General features: G+C 58.0%; 1 protein-coding gene across 1 annotated transcript in view; it reads left to right on the top strand.

Moving 5' to 3' along the window:
* The window catches only part of DSCAML1 (DS cell adhesion molecule like 1), a 349,305-nt gene that overhangs the window by 247,469 nt on the left and 84,503 nt on the right, over positions 1–17,333 (top strand). Inside the window, 4 exon segments of the mRNA XM_042906006.1 lie at positions 3,015–3,293; positions 6,840–7,115; positions 9,477–9,773; positions 11,468–11,740. Of these exon segments, the coding sequence (XP_042761940.1) occupies positions 3,015–3,293; positions 6,840–7,115; positions 9,477–9,773; positions 11,468–11,740 (1,125 nt within the window).

Here is a 17,333-nt window from a genome sequence, read left to right as displayed (position 1 = left end):
TCCCCTTCAGTCCTCGCAGAGCTGGATACAGAGGACAGGAAGGAAGGACTCTGAATCCAGCCCAAGGTTTAGGCTTAGCCTCACCACGTGCAAGTTGGCCCAAACGAAGGGACGTCTCAAACCTCAACTTCCTCATCTGTAAAATGGGAGCGACAAAACATACCCCGCCCCCGGGGGTTGTTGGGAAGAATAGATACCAGATGGAAAAGGCTTAGTCTGGGCTCTGCCCCGCAGGGAGTGCTGTGTTTTGGCAGTGGCCTCTTGTTGCTGCGTTAGTACTCCTCCTCCCTTCCAAAGTGCCTGTGTTGGGGAAGGGGAGGAGAGCCATTTTTCTGTATTGTCCAAGGTAAAGGAGGCAGTGACAAGAGTAGCCAGAGCCCCCTATAACACACCCCCGAAACAACCATTCTATGCATGTACGTGCTTGTTTAGCGTTTTCCAGGAGCTTCCGCGAGCATTAACTCCGTGGAATAGACATTATCTGCATTTATAAAGAGGAAACCAGTGACCAGAGAGGCTGGCGGACTAGCCCAGGGCGCCCCAGCTCGGGGAGTGGGAAGTCAGGTGCAGAAGCCGTGTTCGGGGTGCCTCTCCGGGGCAGCGCTGCTCGTCCGACCGGGGGGAGGTCCCAGCAGCCTCCCCGGGGCGCCCCCAGCCCTCCAGCCCCCGCACACCCCCGGAGAGTTCTCGGGGCCCAGCCATCTGTCTCCCCCAGCCCCGCACCAGCCCCGGCAGCGCCCGATCCCCCCGGGCTATCGCCCGTACACGCCGCAGCATTTTACTTCGGCTCCGGAGTAATGAAAGAGGTTTCTTTCCCTCAGAATTTAATTTCACGCCTGAGACTCGGTGATTAATTCCCTCCCCCCGCCCCTTCCTCCACCGCCCCGTCGGCCCCTCCGCTTGTAAATTCTGCGCTGTGCCACGGAATTTGTGTATTTTGCATCAATTAAGTGTCACATTGAGTAATTCTTGCCTGGCACCGGGTTTGTTTATCCCGACCGTTCCCACAGGGTTGTGTGGGGAAGAGGCCGCAGACGCTGGTGGGGAGGGAGGGCGGGTGCCAAACAGTAATTGCCGGGCACATCTGCATAGTGGTTTCGCTCGGCCAAGCTCTTTGGCTCTGGGACACAACAGGACTCACCCACGGTCACACAGTTTATCCGTGACCCGCACCGGCACTGCGCTGTCCTGATCCTCAGCCCAGGCTCCCTCGGAAGAGCTACGAACGGTAGGGAGGGAGTAGAGAGTCTTCGAGAAAGTCTTTCCCCCAAAGAGCATTCCTAGCCCAACCCTTCTCCAAGGGAGATGCGCCGATGACGGGAGAAATTTGCCATCAGTCAAGGAGGGGCCGGGGGGGGGCGTCTGCCGCTCTCACCGTTCGCTCGGGAGCAAAAGTCAGTATTAGATTATTCCATCTCCGGTTCCATTTTCTCAGCAAGGGTCAGGGAGACCATGGCCGGTGATCTAGGCTCTGCAGTGTGATCCTGGATAGGTCACCGCGCCTCTCTGGTCTCAGGGTCCTCCCCTGTCTGTGGTCTCCAAGACTGCTAAGCCAGCTCTCCTAGTCTACGAGCCTATAAAAACTCTGCAAGCTGGCAAATCAGCCCACTGGCCCGCCCTGTGCCCGAGTGCCCCCATTCGTCCTCTTCCCGACATCCGTGGTTCAACAGCCACGGCCCTGCTCTCTGCAGGCACGGGAGATACAATGGATCACCACTGTCTCAAGATGCTGGCGGTCTCCTGCAGAAGACAGATACGTGGCCCGGTGCTAACCACTGTTGCAAAGGGCCGCGGGCAAAGCGGCAACAGTGGGGGCCTCTGGGGAGGGAGATGAGGTGGCTGAGGGCAGGGGCGAGGGAGCCTCCCTCTCACACTCATGCCCTCATGCCTCTCTCTACTTTCTGAAGTTTTGCCGTGTGCGTGTGTTACATTTTTTCGCCCTTTCATTACAACAAGAAAAGGTTGTTTGAAAATAAAAGAGAAAGAAAGTCTATGGGGACGCAATGAGAGTGGCGGGGGGAGGAGGGCATCCAGAAGGGGCGACATGGAAGCTGGTTTGTGAAAGATGAAGAGGCATCGGCCGAGCAGAGCGGGAGGCTGGGCATCCGGCGGGGAGGGCAGTGTGGGGACACAGCACGACACCAGTGGGAAACCACTGCCACGAGGAGGTAGGTGAGGGGAGCCTATGCAGGTTTTATAGCAGGAGGAGGTCCCCCAAGGCAGAAAACTCGGGGTGGCCTCTGAGGGTAAGGACGAGGCTGTGAGCAGCCAGATCACCACTCAGAAATGTCACAGCATCACACACAGAACCCTGCCAGCCAGGGGCCCGGGTCTTCTGCGGTTCCGGGCCACGGGTCCGGCAGCCACTGGTTTCTCTTGGTACGAGAATGGAAAATAGAGAATCGTTCGGGATGGCAGGTGTGGTTTGCAGAAGGCTTAACTTCTGGATCCTTCTGGGTGCAGATGGAAATGCACGGCCCTCTCTGAGTTTGCCAGGATTGCGGGTGGGAGGAGACAGGACAGGGCAGATTGTCCCCGCATCCCTGAAGGGCACCCCCAGTCCAGTCTGAGGCCCAGAGCAAGACTTAACAAGAATCGCAAATTCGAGAAGTCCTGATTCTCGTGTCACAGGGTATGTATGACTGCTCCTGGGTCTGGGCCAGACTCCAGGCACTGTTTCTGTGAAGGGAGCTCTCACACACACCCTCTCCTTCTCTGCACCTCTCGCTGTTTCTGTTGTTCCATCTGTCTGTCTGTCACTCTAGCCTAGTCTGCCCTCCCCAGCCTCTTCCCCCACAAGCCCCTGCTTCCAGTCATGGTTCTCAGGACCTATGTCTGGCCCGAGTAGGAGAGCTTGGGCCAGAGTCCGAGGCCCAGGGGACATCAGGAGGTCTTGTCCACACCGGGCCATCCGGGGGTAGCAGGTGCCTGTTTGGGGGCTTGCCTCCCCACCCCCACCCCCAATTCATCCTGTTCAGGCCTCGCCAGGGCCACTGATGCTCTCTGCCTTCCAGACCCTGCCGAGTCGATCCCCACCATCCTGGACGGCTTCCATTCCCAGGAAGTGTGGGCCGGCCACACCGTGGAGCTGCCCTGCACGGCCTCCGGCTACCCCATCCCTGCCATCCGCTGGCTCAAGGACGGCCGCCCCCTCCCTGCCGACAGCCGCTGGACCAAACGCATCACAGGGTTGACCATCAGTGACCTGCGGACTGAGGACAGCGGCACCTACATTTGCGAGGTCACCAACACCTTTGGCTCAGCAGAGGCCACAGGCACCCTCACAGTCATTGGTGAGTGGGAGAAGCCCCTGTTCCAGCCCCAGTAACCTTTGAGAACACTGCAGTGTGACAGGGAAGGACCGCACCTGCCTCTGGCCGGCCCCAGGGGATAATCCCCTGTTTTGGGAAGACAGTTTCACATCCCAGAAAACTCTGGGCTTGAAATCAGAAGGTCTGCTTTTGGCTCTGGTATTAATTTTTTTTTAATGTTTATTTATTTTTGAGAGAGACAGACAGAGCATGAGTGGGGGGTGGGGGAGGTGCTGAGAGAGAGACACACACAGAAGCAGGCTCCAGGCTCTGAGCTGTCAGCACAGAGCTTGACATGCGGCTCGAACTCACGAGCCATGAGATCATGACCCGAGCCGAAGTCAGACACCTAATCGACTGAGCCATCCAGGCGCCCCTGGTTCTGGCTTTATCAGATAGTAACCGACTTTGGGCAAATCACATAACGGTGATCACCACCACAGTGTCCTCTTCCGCGAAATGGGATAATGATCCCGGGAGCTTCCTGCCTCCTGAGGTCACGAGGGTAAGAAGGAACCATGAGGGTGACAGTGACCGTAGTGAGCTCACAGGACTTCCCGGCCTGTTGGGAGAAGGGAGTGTCTGACCTAGTCTAAACAGTGCTGATGTTAATCCACTAGAGAGGATGTATGTATCTCATCAGAGACAATATTCAGAATATTTAGCAATAATTGAGCGGGGCACTGATCAATCAGCTCAGACACAGGCATAACTGACCAAGGCAACTTTCCCAGGACCTACCAGCGGGGCATCGGCTCTGGTCCTGCCTTTTCCTTCCCCCATCCCAGATCCCCGGGGCCTCCTGGGGTCCAGCGAGCCCCTGGGGAGAGTGGAAAGCCTTAGCAGACCCCTGCTGCTGCTGAGCCCCCAGGTGGGCAGAGGGGCCGGTGCCAGAGAACCCCTCCCCACCCCCGCCTCGTGTGACCTGGCCTGGGGCTCCCCGTCGGCAAAGTGGAGAGGCCCCTTCCAGCCCTGGAATCCAGAGGCCGACTCTCTGAGTTGCCTGCTGTCTGGGCTGCAGGAAGGGCGTGGGCAGTAGGTTGCCTGGGATTTGGAGACCCTTGGGGAATCTCACTCCTGCAGAGCAACAACACAGCCTGAGGCCCTGAATCCTGTACTGAACAGCATCGTGAGGGTCACTCAACCTGGGAAGTGGGAGGAGGCCGTCCAGAGAGGATCCAGCTCCCATCCTGCAGAGAAGTTCCCTCCGTCATAAAGATTGAGAGCAGGGAAGCCCTCCCGCCCCACCCCCACCCCCACCCATGTCAAGAGCATAGAGCTGCAGGTCTGCAGACCCCCGGATGTTCTCCCCGCCGGGCTGGCCTCCCGGGTCTGGTCTCCTGTCGTCCTCAGCTCAGATGTGACCCCGTCTCCTTCCCATAGACGAGGGCATCTTGACAGTCGGGGTACGTTTATCATCTGCATGCAGTGCTGGGAAGAAGTCCCCCCACATGTGAGCACATGTGAAGCAGGAAGAGCAGGAGCCTCAGGAAACACTCTGGGAGGGACGGTGCACGATGCAGATGCTTGGGTTAGAGCCCCGTTTCGGGGGACGGGGGCTCCTCACGTGCTAACGCGCCCCAGCCAGCAGGGCAGACAGGGGGAGGGACCAGGGCTGATACCCCACTCCTTGCCCTAAGTATTGTGCCAAATCATTCAATATGCCTTCCCCCCTGTTCCCCACCCTCCTGCTACACACACACACACACACACACACACACACACACACACTCACTCTCTCTCTCTCTCTCTCTCTCTCTCTCTGTCTCTCTCTCTCATCTCATGCTCACATACATACACACACGCTGTCTCAGGGCACAGGTCAGGAGGGCAGCACGCCCCTGAGTCCTCGGAAAATTAGCAAGCCTGACTCTGGGTAATGTGGTGTTCACAGCTCCCGCCTCAGGACGCATAGGCGAGCAGATACTCACATACACACGTAGACACACGCACATGTACACACACGTTCAGGCAGGTGGGTTGAAAGTTCACATGCCCGTTTCTCCGTACGTACGTGCTCACGTATACCGTACCCATACACATCACACCGGTACCCATGCTACTCGTCAACATGCTCACATCCGGGCACACGCGCCCGGACGTACGAGTGGCCGCCCCCAGCCATGGGCACACCCCAGCTGGCTTGTACATGTAGGTGCACCTCATTCCCCCTCTGACACTCAGCTGCCCATCTTCCTCCCACACTGGGCTCAGCTGGACAGCCAGGTTCGAGGGAAAGTGACATAACTTTTCTCCGCCGTCTGTCCTCTCTGACTGCCCCTCTCTGCCGGGGCCATAGACAGGAAAGCATGCTTTTCACACACACACCCCCATTCTGCCCCCCAAGCCCCTGCCCATCTTGTCTCCAAGTGTGCAGGGCAGCAAGGTGGGAGCCCCAGCTGGGGACTGGGACGCGTGGGATGCTACCTGCCTCGTGCGCACTGGCGTTTCCAGGGCGGGGACTTGGGGAGAGCGGGAGAACTCAGCGTGAGCAGACTCCTGTGCACTTTGACTACACCCCGCCCAGCCAGGCTGGGGTCCCCTATCCTCCAGGCTACGTCACGGGGGGTCCTGTATAGGGTTCTCCTATAGAGAACCCCAAGCCCACGGGGATCTGGGGAGAGAGGCCAGCCTGGGGCAGAGATGGAAGGTGAGACGTTGTTCTGCTCTCAAGTGCTCACCACCCAGAGGGAGAGACAGACACAGAGAAGTGATTAAGAGACCACGTGCTTCGTGTGGTCCTAGCTACAAACAGGGAGGCCCAGAAGAGGGGTCCTGACCCAGCCTGGGACGGGAGTCTTATCTAGGAAGTCTTCCTGGCAGAGATGTCCTGAGCACAGTGTGAAGGATGAGTAGGCCTTAGGCAAAGGGGACAAAGAATGCTCTAGATGGAGGCTCTGGGGCAAGAAATAGCCCAGGGTGCCCAGACAGGGCACTGCTGCTCGAGGAGTGTGGAGCTGAGAAGGGGGGGGCAGGTCCTCAGGGGCCCCAGTGGCCTTGAATGCCACACGGAGTTGTTGGGCACCATGGCCATCCCAAGCAGGGCAGTAGCCAGCCACAGCACAGAGAACGGATGGAGGGACGCAGGAAGGGAGGAGGATGGTTGCGGGCTGGGAGCTGGGGGCCTGCAGCGGGGCAGGGGAGGTGGGGGTGAAGAGCAGAGTCCTGGTGCGTGTAAATTGGTTACCTGTATGGGTGTGAGAGACAGGTGGCAGGGCCCCGGGGGCCTCCCTGGTTTCTGGGGTGGGGGTCAGGGGAGATGACGAGCCAGCCAATCTCCCGTCCTCCTTATGAGCTGAAGGGTGCTCCCCGGCCCCACCCGGCCTGACGCTGACATTTGACAGACGGGTAAACTGAGGTCTAGAGAGGGAATTCACTCGGCCCGGTCCCCCTCACCAGGAGTCTGGAGACAGAACCAGGGCCTCCCCCAGCCCACCCCCAGCCACACTGCTCCACGGTAAGCCCTTTCTCTTTTCTTTTCCTCCCCCCACCTTTCCCCCTCACCCCTCCCCTGCTGGCTTGGCCCAGACCCCCTTCACGTGACCCTGACACCAAAGAAGCTGAAGACCGGCATTGGCAGCACGGTCATCCTGTCCTGTGCCCTGCTGGGCTCCCCGGAGTTCACCATCCGCTGGTACCGCAACACTGAGCTGGTGCTGCCCGACGAGGCCGTCTCCATCCGCGGGCTCAGCAACGAGACCCTGCTCATCACCTCCGCCCAGAAGAGCCACTCTGGGGCCTACCAGTGCTTCGCCACCCGCAAGGCCCAGACCGCACAGGACTTCGCCATCATTGTGCTGGAGGGTGAGCTGGGGCAGCCAGCACAGGGGTGGGTTCAGGACCCCCGGGGCCTGGCCGGGAGGTGCCCTGCCCCAGGCTGCCTCCCTCCCCTCCTGATAGCAGACATCCGTCCAGGCAGGTGCCTGGCTTAGCTCCTCCTCCCACGGGCCCTGTGGGGAGATGCTTTTTTTTTTTTAAGTTCCCTATTTTTATAGTTGAGGAAACTGAGGCTTCAGTCATTTGCCCGAGGTCATTCAGCTCTGCCAAGAGTCAAGAGTTGGGATCTGAACTCAAGTCTCTTAACCACTGGACCGTCTTGCCCCTGCCCTCCGAAATCGCCAGAATCTTACTATTAAAGGAGTGTTCTTTAGGACCTCAAAGGCTTTCAGTCTCACCGAGGCCCCGGGACTGCCCACCAGGAGTCACTACCTTTGGCCCCTCCTCTGCCTTCTTCCCTGAGCCCTCTTTTTCTAGCTGTCCTTCTCTCCGCATTCTCTGCCTTTCTTGCCAGCCTCATGGGTTTTTGAATCCTCTCCATGACCGAGGCTTCTTCACAGCAGGCTCTGTTTCTTATCACAGACCTGGGTTTTCACTTGCTTCTCTCTCCCTGTAAAGCTACTTACTACCACCCAGGGTTCCTCACCTGGCACATATGTATGGTTGCCCAGGGTGTTCACTGCACAAAGCGCCCAACCAAGAGGGCCGGACCAAGAGTAAGGACTGAAATCCATCTTGAATCCCACTTGCCAAGCCGTGAGCCCTGGCACCAGGCTGTGACCACACAGAGGAGGCATCTTTTTCTTATCTGCACAAAGAAAGATACAGTGGGGGTTAGCAGAGACCCTATCCTCACCAATAAATTTAGTGGTTTCCTGGCTCCTTTGTCGCTACAAAAGCAACAACAACAAAAAAAAAACCCTCAATCCTATTGCTTCCAAGGATTTTTCACTGTAGTAACAAAGGCACCAAACCCAGGCAAGCCCCACAGGTCTACCTGTCACAGCCTGTGGGTCCTCATTCCTAGCCGTGGGACTAGGCATCCCCTTATCCCTCACCCCAGGACAGTACCCAGTAAAGTGCCGCCCTCCCTCAGCCCCTGCCAGATCCTGTCCAGCCAGATCCTGGCCTCTCTTCCTCACGAGGAAGCACAGAAGGCAGGCACAGACCAGTTCAAGATGGGCCCCTTACATCTCTGGGAACTTCCTGACTAACTGACTGCCCACACTGCGCATTTTCTCAGAGGACAGCCGTCGGTGGCCGGTCCGGAGTAGGGATGTAGGAAATGAGGCTGGTGGGAAGGGCAGAGAGTGGGGAGGGAGGGGCAGCCAGAAAGGGAGAGAGTTCAGGAAAGGAAGTGGGGGGGGAGGGGGTTGCGACGGCTGTGACCCCTAGTGTGCAGTCCCAGGCTCTGCCAGGCGCCACGCTCTTTCCCTATTTTAGGTAAGAGTCTCCCCCAGAAATGGAGCTGGGGACTGGCAGACCAGATTAACGTCAGCATCTTAGTGTGAAATGTGGGTGGGATGTAAAACACCACGTTACATTTGCCTCACCTTTTTCTAAATGTTTGTTTCGGTTTTTACTTGCTAAAGTGCATAACGCGTACTTTAATCCTTTCCAACGACCCTGTGCGGAAGGATGGCCAGGGTCAGGAATTACGTGCCTCCTGTTCCCTGGAGGAAGGTAGGGCGGCAGGGTTGATTGTCCTGTCCAGGGTTACTGAGCTAGCCGAGACTTAAGTTCCAGCCACACACATGCACCAGTGCCTCTGGGCAGCAGCTAGGCCTCAAACTTCAGGCTCTTTGCTAACAGGACCACAGCACCCCAGCTCCCACCTGCTGGAATGAGGGCTGGAATCAGACTCTGCGGGTCTGGCCCAGTCAGGTCCTGGTTCCACACGGGGTTCTTGAGCCCCGTCGTCTTTACTGACGCAGGGAGGCGAGAGGCAGAAAAAGAAAAGGCGACAGGAGCTGACATTCACTGAGGCTTACAAAAGCGCCCCGCAAAGCATCTTTAACGCAGTCGTCCATTTCGACCTCCCAGCATCAGTATGAGGGGGGTAGAGTGGCTGTCCCCAATATCTCCATCCTCCACAGATAAGAAATGGGAAGATTCAGAGAAGTTGAGCAGCTTCCCCAAAGACACAGAGCTCACGAGTGACTGCAGGAGGATTCAAATCCAGGAGTCCTGAATCGTGGGCGGTAGTAATGGGCGCGTCACAGGGCTGTGTGGATAGCACATGAGTCGGTGTCCATGGGAGCTCTGTCGTGATCATTGTCGTCAGCATCCGCTTTGTCTCCTCCCCTTCTGCCAGGGCGGGGTGGCCTGGCTGGCGGTCTCCCTGTGGCTCCGTGACCCTCAGGAGGGGGGGCTCCTCTCTCCCTGCAGATGGCACGCCCCGCATTGTCTCGTCCTTCAGCGAGAAGGTGGTCAACCCCGGGGAGCAGTTCTCGCTGATGTGTGCGGCCAAGGGCGCCCCGCCCCCCACCGTCACCTGGGCCCTGGACGACGAGCCCATCGTGCGGGACGGGAGCCACCGCACCAACCAGCACACCATGTCCGACGGCACCACCATCAGCCACATGAACGTCACGGGCCCCCAGATCCGCGACGGGGGCGTGTACCGGTGCACGGCGCGGAACTCGGTGGGCAGTGCTGAATATCAGGCGCGAATAAACGTAAGAGGTGCCTGTCTACATTTAAATATCAGAATAGGCTTTTGAGTTCCTTTGCCATCTCTGTGGTTACCATCATTCTTGTGGTGATTAGTACTTATTATTAACTGTCATTTTGATTTTAGTAGAGGTCTCTCTCCTCTCTTTCTCCCCTCTTCCCTGCCCTCCACAACCCCATCATCCTTGTGTGTGTGTGTGTGTGTGTGTGTGTGTGTGTGTGTGTGTGTGTGTGTGTATGGTACGGTCACCCCCACCCTTTGCATTCTTGTCCCCTCCTCCTCCCCCTTCTCCTTCTCCTCCTCCAGTGGGACCTGCCCGCTACCCCAACCCTCCCCATCAAGACTCTCTGGCCCCGGGTACACGACACACCCCATGGCAATCACCAGCCCTACCAGGGCCTTGTAAGGACAAGGACAAGGATGGGGTAGTGGGGCCAGGCTTGACCTATGATGGGGGTGTCCATCAGAGCTGTGCTCCCAGCGTCCTCCCACCGAGCCGGCCCTCGAATGCTGCAGGAGGCGTAAGCAGCCGGGAGCAAGCACACTGTCTTCCCCCCAGTTTGTCGTTCCCTCTTCCCCACCGAGGCCCAAGCCGTCAAGAGCGGGAGGCTCAGGCTGGGTGGGGGTGCCCCGTGGCAGACACCCCCAGGAGTGGGGGAAGCAGCCCTCAGATGATCATCCCCATATCTCAGCTCTCCAAGTCACCGTGGTGAGAAGGGCCCCCTCAGAAGCTTTGCGGCCCTGTGGGTGAGACGGTCCTCATCTGGCCCCTCCAGGGACTCCTAACCCAAGGGCACAGGAGGAGGAGGAGGGAGGGGCACGGGTGGCTGCCATGGTCACAGGAAGGGGAGCAGCGGTTCCCACTAAATTCACCTGTCTCAGGCCTCCAACCCCACATGAGAAAGGTGGGCTCCCATTGGCCACCCTCCTGCCTTCTTCACATGGGAAGGCTTAGAGCTACAGGGTCCCGGGATCCCCTGGTCCAGTCCCTCGTCTTCTCAGGAGGCACCTGAAGCCTGGAGTTGCTTGTACCCACTCCAGCACTGACCCTGCCTGGTGGCCTCTGAGCCCTCTTTACCACTCCCACATTGCCACCTGCCTGGCAACCCAGCTGAAGACACCCCCTCCCCACAGTCAGTGCGATCAGAGCCCCTCATTTAAGGCCCCTTCTCAGGGACCCACAAAATGCGCTTAACCTGTTTGGAAAAAAGTCATCGGCTCATCCAACGAAGACCTTCCTACTGTCCTTTAAATATATAACGTATACAAGATCCTTTTTGGTTCCAGACCATGATGAGCAAGTTGAATGAAAATAGCCAAATCACCACATGTCCACTGGGACCCCCAAATCTGAATCTTGTAAATGAGGACCCGTCCTCCCGAGTCCCGGTCACTTCCTGCCGAGGCTTCCCTTGGCTCACACACCCCGTCCCATCAGAGGGATGGATTCTGGCCCCAGACACGAATGGAGCGTGTCTGTTTGCACCTCTTTGAAGCTAGTAACAGGGAGTCCTGGAGGGACCAAGACTGCCCCCGCCCCAGTCCAGCCTCTGCCTTGAGCCTTGCAGTAAAGGCTTCCCTCCCTCCCCCCTGAATTTCCATCCCCCGATAGTTTCAGAGCCAAGCAACTGAGAAGAGAGTCCCAGGGTAGCTTCCGGCTGTCCCTGGCTAACCACACCCCCTGTCCCTCCTGACTCCTGCCCAGGCCCCCCCAGCATCCGGGCGATGAAGAACATCACAGCTGTCGCCGGGCGGGACACCCTTATCAACTGCAGGGTCATCGGCTACCCCTACTACTCCATCAAGTGGTATAAGGACGCCCTACTGCTGCCCGACAACCACCGCCAGGTGGTGTTCGAGAACGGGACCCTGAAGCTGACCGATGTTCAGAAGGGCATGGACGAGGGCGAGTACCTGTGCAGCGTTCTCATCCAGCCCCAGCTGTCCATCAGCCAGAGTGTCCACGTGGCCGTCAAAGGTAGGCCCCCTCCCCAGACCCAGAGACCACTTGGTCACCCAGGACTGTGGGTGCCTCCCTGGCTGGGTGCTCAGGCAGTCCTGAGTCATTGGAAGGTGGAGGAAGAGAGAGTCCCGACGGGGTGTTTGGGAGAAAGGGGGCAGCGTGGAAGACTGGAGGGAGACAGAGAAGGTCAGGAGTACCTGTGCACCTAGGATCCCTCCGCAGTCTACAGGACAATGCGGGTCTGATCCACGAGGCAGGAGGGGCGGGGGGGGAACAGTGACACACAGAGAGGGGCCTGGTCACCGTCTGGACGAGAGGCCCTGGGCAGAGATGGTGGGCAATGGGGAGCCACATGACGTCAGCAGGGAGCCAGCGAGAACTCAGTCCAACAAGAGGGGCGAGAGGCGGGAGCCAGGAGAGCAGAAGCGGCAGGACGCTGGTGGAGGGGACACATAGTGGGTGCCCTGACTCCCTCCTGGGGCACAGCTTGGCCAGCTCAGGCTGCTTTTAAGGGACCTGCCAGTAGCTTCCACCTGCTAACGCCGCTTGAGGTCTACAAAGCACCGCCTGGGACTTTGGAAACCTCCTCCAGCCCAGGCCCTTCTTTCTCACTCGGTTGGGATACATTTTATGCAAGGGTACTCAGCGCAGTGTCTGGTCCCTGGTGGCCATTCAGTAAATGCCTGTGGATTAAGTGAACGGATGAACCGAACTAAGGAAACGAAGGAAAGTGTGAGTAACTGACGACTGTCCCCTTGGCTCTGGGGCCGTGTGGGTGTGTGGACGAAGCGCCCTCCCAGATACGTTCTTTGGAACTCCCAGGCCTGGAGACTTTCTGGGCAGTGAGTGGGAGCAGGGGGGCCTGGTTGCTCGGGGACAGGATAGGGAAGTGCGTCCCGCCAGGCCTGGCTGTGGAGGGGTCTGGAAAAGCCAGGCGGCTGGGCTGGGAGGACAGAGTTGGTGATTGGCTGAAATGGTTAAGGGTCAAGGTGAGTTCGAGCACTGGGAGAGCCTGAGGCTCTGGGAGCACAGAGATGTCGCCTGGGGCTCCACGTGGGAGGCAGGAGAGAAGCGCTATGGTCCCCGGGCCACCATCCGGGTCTCCAGCCCCAGACGGCAATCTTGGTCGTAATAAGACAGCTATCACTGTGGCCGGATGCTCTCCTTGCTCTATTTCATTTAATCCCACCCCTGCCCACGTGTCTAAGGCAGGAACCATCTTATCCCCAGTTCCCAAGGCAGAAAAGGCCAAGGGGCACCAAGAAGTACGTAAACTATCATCTGGAACCAAAATTTTGCCCAGGCCTGTGTAACTCCGGGCCCCGGGCTCTCACCCAGAGCTGGGGGGAGGGCAGACGGGGAGGAGGGAACATTGGCCCCACTCCACCTCAGGAATAAAGAAAGAGGACTTCTGGGACCCCGAGAGGAAGTCTGAAAGAGAGAGGAGGTCCCTGAGGGTGCTGAGAGCCCCTGTCACCTGGGCATCTGTGTCACCCCAGGGCAGCAGGGAGGGGAGGCCCCCTCTGTATCCCATGGGACACATGAGCCAGGAGAGGAAAGCTGGTGTGGCTCCCGGGGCCCACTGGCAGGAAGAAATGGCAGGGGAGGAGGGTCCCGGCCTAAGGAGGGACCCGGGCACAGGGGAAGGCCGCAGTGGGTCCCAGACTTCTGGAGCAAGATCGAACAAAGGATTTGTCGACAGGAAGAGGGAAGTCAGGGCGAAAGAAGAATCTGGGGAGACAGACACATTAAGCTGTGACCCCTTCCAGAATTGGTGGTAATGGCAGATCCGGGTGGAAATGTCTGGTGGACAGCCAGAAAACTGAACACTGGCAGCAAAAGGCGTGGTCAATACCTCTCTCCCTTGCTCCTTGTCACCGGGGCTCATGCTCGTCAATGCACAGGAACCGTGTCACATACATCCTTGTGCACCCACCACCTGTCACAGTGCCAGACGGTGAGCATTTCCCCAACTGCAACGGAGACAGTAGCCTGGGTTGGAGTAGCTTGCCGGGAAGCCTCACGTTGTGTCCCGGGAACGATGGGGCTGTGGCCAATTCAGGCCCGGGGAGGTGACAGGAGACCTTGACAGCATGGGCCTTCCGCCTCCCTGCCTCCTGCCGCTGCACCCCAGCTAGACTGAGGGGCACCCCGGCCCCGCCTCAGCCTAATGCCTCTGCCCGGGTTGGGGCCTTGTGCTGACGGGAGCCTCACCCCCCCCCCCCCACACCCCAGGCCACATCCCCAGCTTGGTGGCCGCTGAATACAGCACAGCCTGCCTACCCCCTCCCAGCATCCAGGGCGGCCGTATCCATTTCCGTTACACGCAGTGGACCGAGAGTTTACATTGTAAACATCACATATTAAAACATCTAACCTTTGCTCCACTCCCTTCGCCCGCCCGCACCAGTGAGCATTTGGCCGGGTTTGTTGGCTTAAAAAAAAAAAATAACAGGGCTCCAGCGAGCCTCGGAGTACGCCGAGCATCCTGAAAGCTGCTTCTGCTCATCAATTATTCAACCCCATTCAGGGAGCGATCAGTCCTAATGAATTGAATCTGATGCATTCCGTCTCAGCGACTCTCTGGGCCTGTTGTGATTGTGCTGAGCGACAAGAGGAAAGTGAGTGTGTGTGTGTGTGTGTGTGTGTGCGTGTGAGAGAGAGAGAAAGAGAGAGAGATACTAGAGGGCAGAGCCCACGCACCAGGCACGTGTGTCCCCCACACCCAGCACAAAGCCTGGCATTCGTCAAACAGGGCATGTGTGTGTGTACAGAGTAGGGACACATGTGCACACGTTCCCTCTTCCCCGCCCTCACAGTCTGAAAATCCAGCCCTAGGAGGGGTGTGTCGTCCCTTGTTTTCTCTCCAGACCAAGAAGCAGCATTTGTGTGAGGGGCTCCGGGGACCCCAGGCCCCTGCCACTCTGAAAGCTCCGGCCCTTCACCCTCCCACCCCCTGGCTCCCTCCCCCCACCTCATTAGAATGCACTTTTGCAGAAGAACCCATCAGAGCTGATTAGGAGCACACGGCTTGATTAGCTGATGTGCTGTTCCAAGAGCTACTCGAGGAGGAAGGTGGAGGCGGTGGCCCTGGGTGTGGAACCGCCACGACGTGAGTCTGGGTGAGGAGGGACAGGCCCAGAGGCGGCGCTCTGCCAGCTGCTGCGACCTGGCTGGGACACGCATCCCGCTCAGAGGATCAGAGCAGAGACCCGGAGTGTAGACGAGGGCAAGGCGGAGGTGGGACAGGGCACCGGATGCGTGGGATCGAGCGGAAGTCGCTCCCGCCCCCCCCCCCCCCCCGCCTCCCTGTGGGGTCATGGGCTTGCGGGCGGGAAGGGGCAAAAACCCACGCTGCTCCATGAGCTGGAAAAGCAACCGCTGACTCCATTCCTTCTGGGACTGCTTGTATTCTGATGAATTTTTCAAACGCTGGGCTGAGAGCATAACACACCAGACACGCGTGCACACACATGTGCAGAGATCTTTGTGCACGCGTGTGCACGCATGTGCTTATTAGCACATACTATACGCGTGTCCGTGCAACAAATGTGCACACACATAGGTTAATATACGTTAACCTGTCCGCCCTTGCAGGCGCATACACACGCACGCACGCACGCTGGCAGCCACACGTGCACAAATGTTTGCTCTGCCCCTACCCTCCCGTCAGGCATCATTCCTGAGCCACGAAAGGTGGCTGTAAGTGGAACCAGATGAAATATTGCCCGAGTCCGCCTACCATGGCCCAGCGAGGTGGGAGGGCCGAGGGGAGAGAGTGAGGATTTGGTGCCTGTGACACTGACTGGCGGGGGGAGAGCAGGGCTGCAGGGAAGGCAAGTGCTTGTCTCTGAGCATCCAGAGACATCCTTGGCAGGATGCTAAGAGGAGGGCACATAGATCCAACCTAGATTTGATGTCTTTAGGGCCCCCTGTAGCTGAAAAATAATGTAGCATAAAAGCATCTCTGGGCACGCGGGCTGAATGTTTAATTAACTAAGAAGGCAGGCTGCAACTGGGGCTCCTTGGCTCTGGCTCAGTGAGAGAACATCTCCATCCCCAAATCTGAGCCTCTGAGGGCCTTTGGAACGAAAACAAGGGCATAAGGGGCTTTCTGCCCATGCTAAGCAAGGCCGGGACCAGAAGATAGTACCAGGTCCCCGTGGAGAGCTAACAGGAAAGGACACCCACATACTCTCATTCCCAAATGCCCCTGCCCCCCGCTGCTCTAACCAGTGCCTGCCACGTGTTTGGAGCCTTTGGAAGAGGGCCCCTTCTACCTTTGTGAATGGGTTGGGGGTTTCTGTGATCATAGGGTGGGGCTTAAGAGCCAGTCACCTAGCCACTTGCCTGCTATCAGCAGAGGTGGAGGTTTGGAAGGAACCCACCAGCATCCACAGGAAGGGGACAGAACAGGTTCCACAGGGGCAGATAGCCCAGTGGCACTTGGGAGAAGGGGGCATCAAGAAAGCCGCTGCCAGTGGCCCTATTCCTCAGCAGAGGGGCCCTGGCACATAGGAGCAAGTGTCCTCCACTGGACAGAGCTCAAGATGATGACAGTGGTCAGGGTGATGATGGTGATGTGGAAACAGCATCTACTGATTCAGTGACATTTATTGTGCTGCCTCTAGATTCTGGGCACTATCCTAGGAACACAGCTATACTCAAGACAGACAAAAATCCCTGCCCTCAGGGAGCTTCCATTCTGGCGGGCAAATGGAAAATGCATAACGTGTGTAAAAGATGCCCCATGTCGAATAGGGAGCACGGATGAGAGTGCCAAAGGGAGGGGGAGTGGTTTGCGATTTTAAATAGGGTGGTCAGGGGAGGCCTTCCTGAGAAGAGAGGGTTGTGGGGCAAAAAACACGGAAGCGAAGTTATTATTATTCCTAAAATATAGAGGCTTTAGAGATTACTTGGCCCAACTCCTCCACTTTTCCCATGAAGAAACTGAGACCCAGGGGCAGAGGCAGGGTGGTGGTGGGGAAGTGACTGGCCTCCGGTCACTTAACGGAAAGCAGAGTCTGGCCCCCAGCTGCTAGGCATGGCTCTCTCCCCATCTCCGGGCCGCAGAGGCACCCACTCCAACTTTCCCCGGTTTCTGCTCTCTGCTGAACAGGTGCAGTAAATAAGAAGGATCAGTCTCAAAGATGGATGATGAGAGGGGCGCCTGGGTGGCTCAGTCGGTTGGGCAGCCGACTTCGGCTCAGGTCACGATCTCACGGTCCGTGAGTCTGAGCCCCGAGTCGGGCTCTGTGCTGACAGCTCAGAGCCTGGAGCCTGTTTCAGATTCTGTGTCTCCCTCTCTCTCTGACCCACCCCGTTCATGCTCTGTCTCTGTCTCAAAAATGAATAAACGTTAAAAAAAATTTAAAAAAAAGATGGATGGTGAGAGACACCATAGAGTGTTTACGGTCTGGGCCGGTGGTCAGCACACCCGTGTCTGTGCAACACTCCCAAGCAGCTGGCCATAAAGGCTTTATGGCGGCCGGACGCCTCCTGGACCTGCCATGACCACTGTACCTCCCCAGCCACTCTGCCCTCTGGCCTCTTTGCCACTGTAGCACCTTGCTCCGGCCCCGCCTCTCTCAGAGCAGAGTCGCCCTCT

The sequence above is a fragment of the Panthera leo genome, chromosome D1 (genome assembly GCF_018350215.1).
Source record: "Panthera leo isolate Ple1 chromosome D1, P.leo_Ple1_pat1.1, whole genome shotgun sequence".
NCBI classification, from domain to species: domain Eukaryota; kingdom Metazoa; phylum Chordata; class Mammalia; order Carnivora; family Felidae; genus Panthera; species Panthera leo.
Note: the sequence above shows the minus strand (reverse complement) of the source record. Positions and strands in the feature narration are given on the sequence as shown.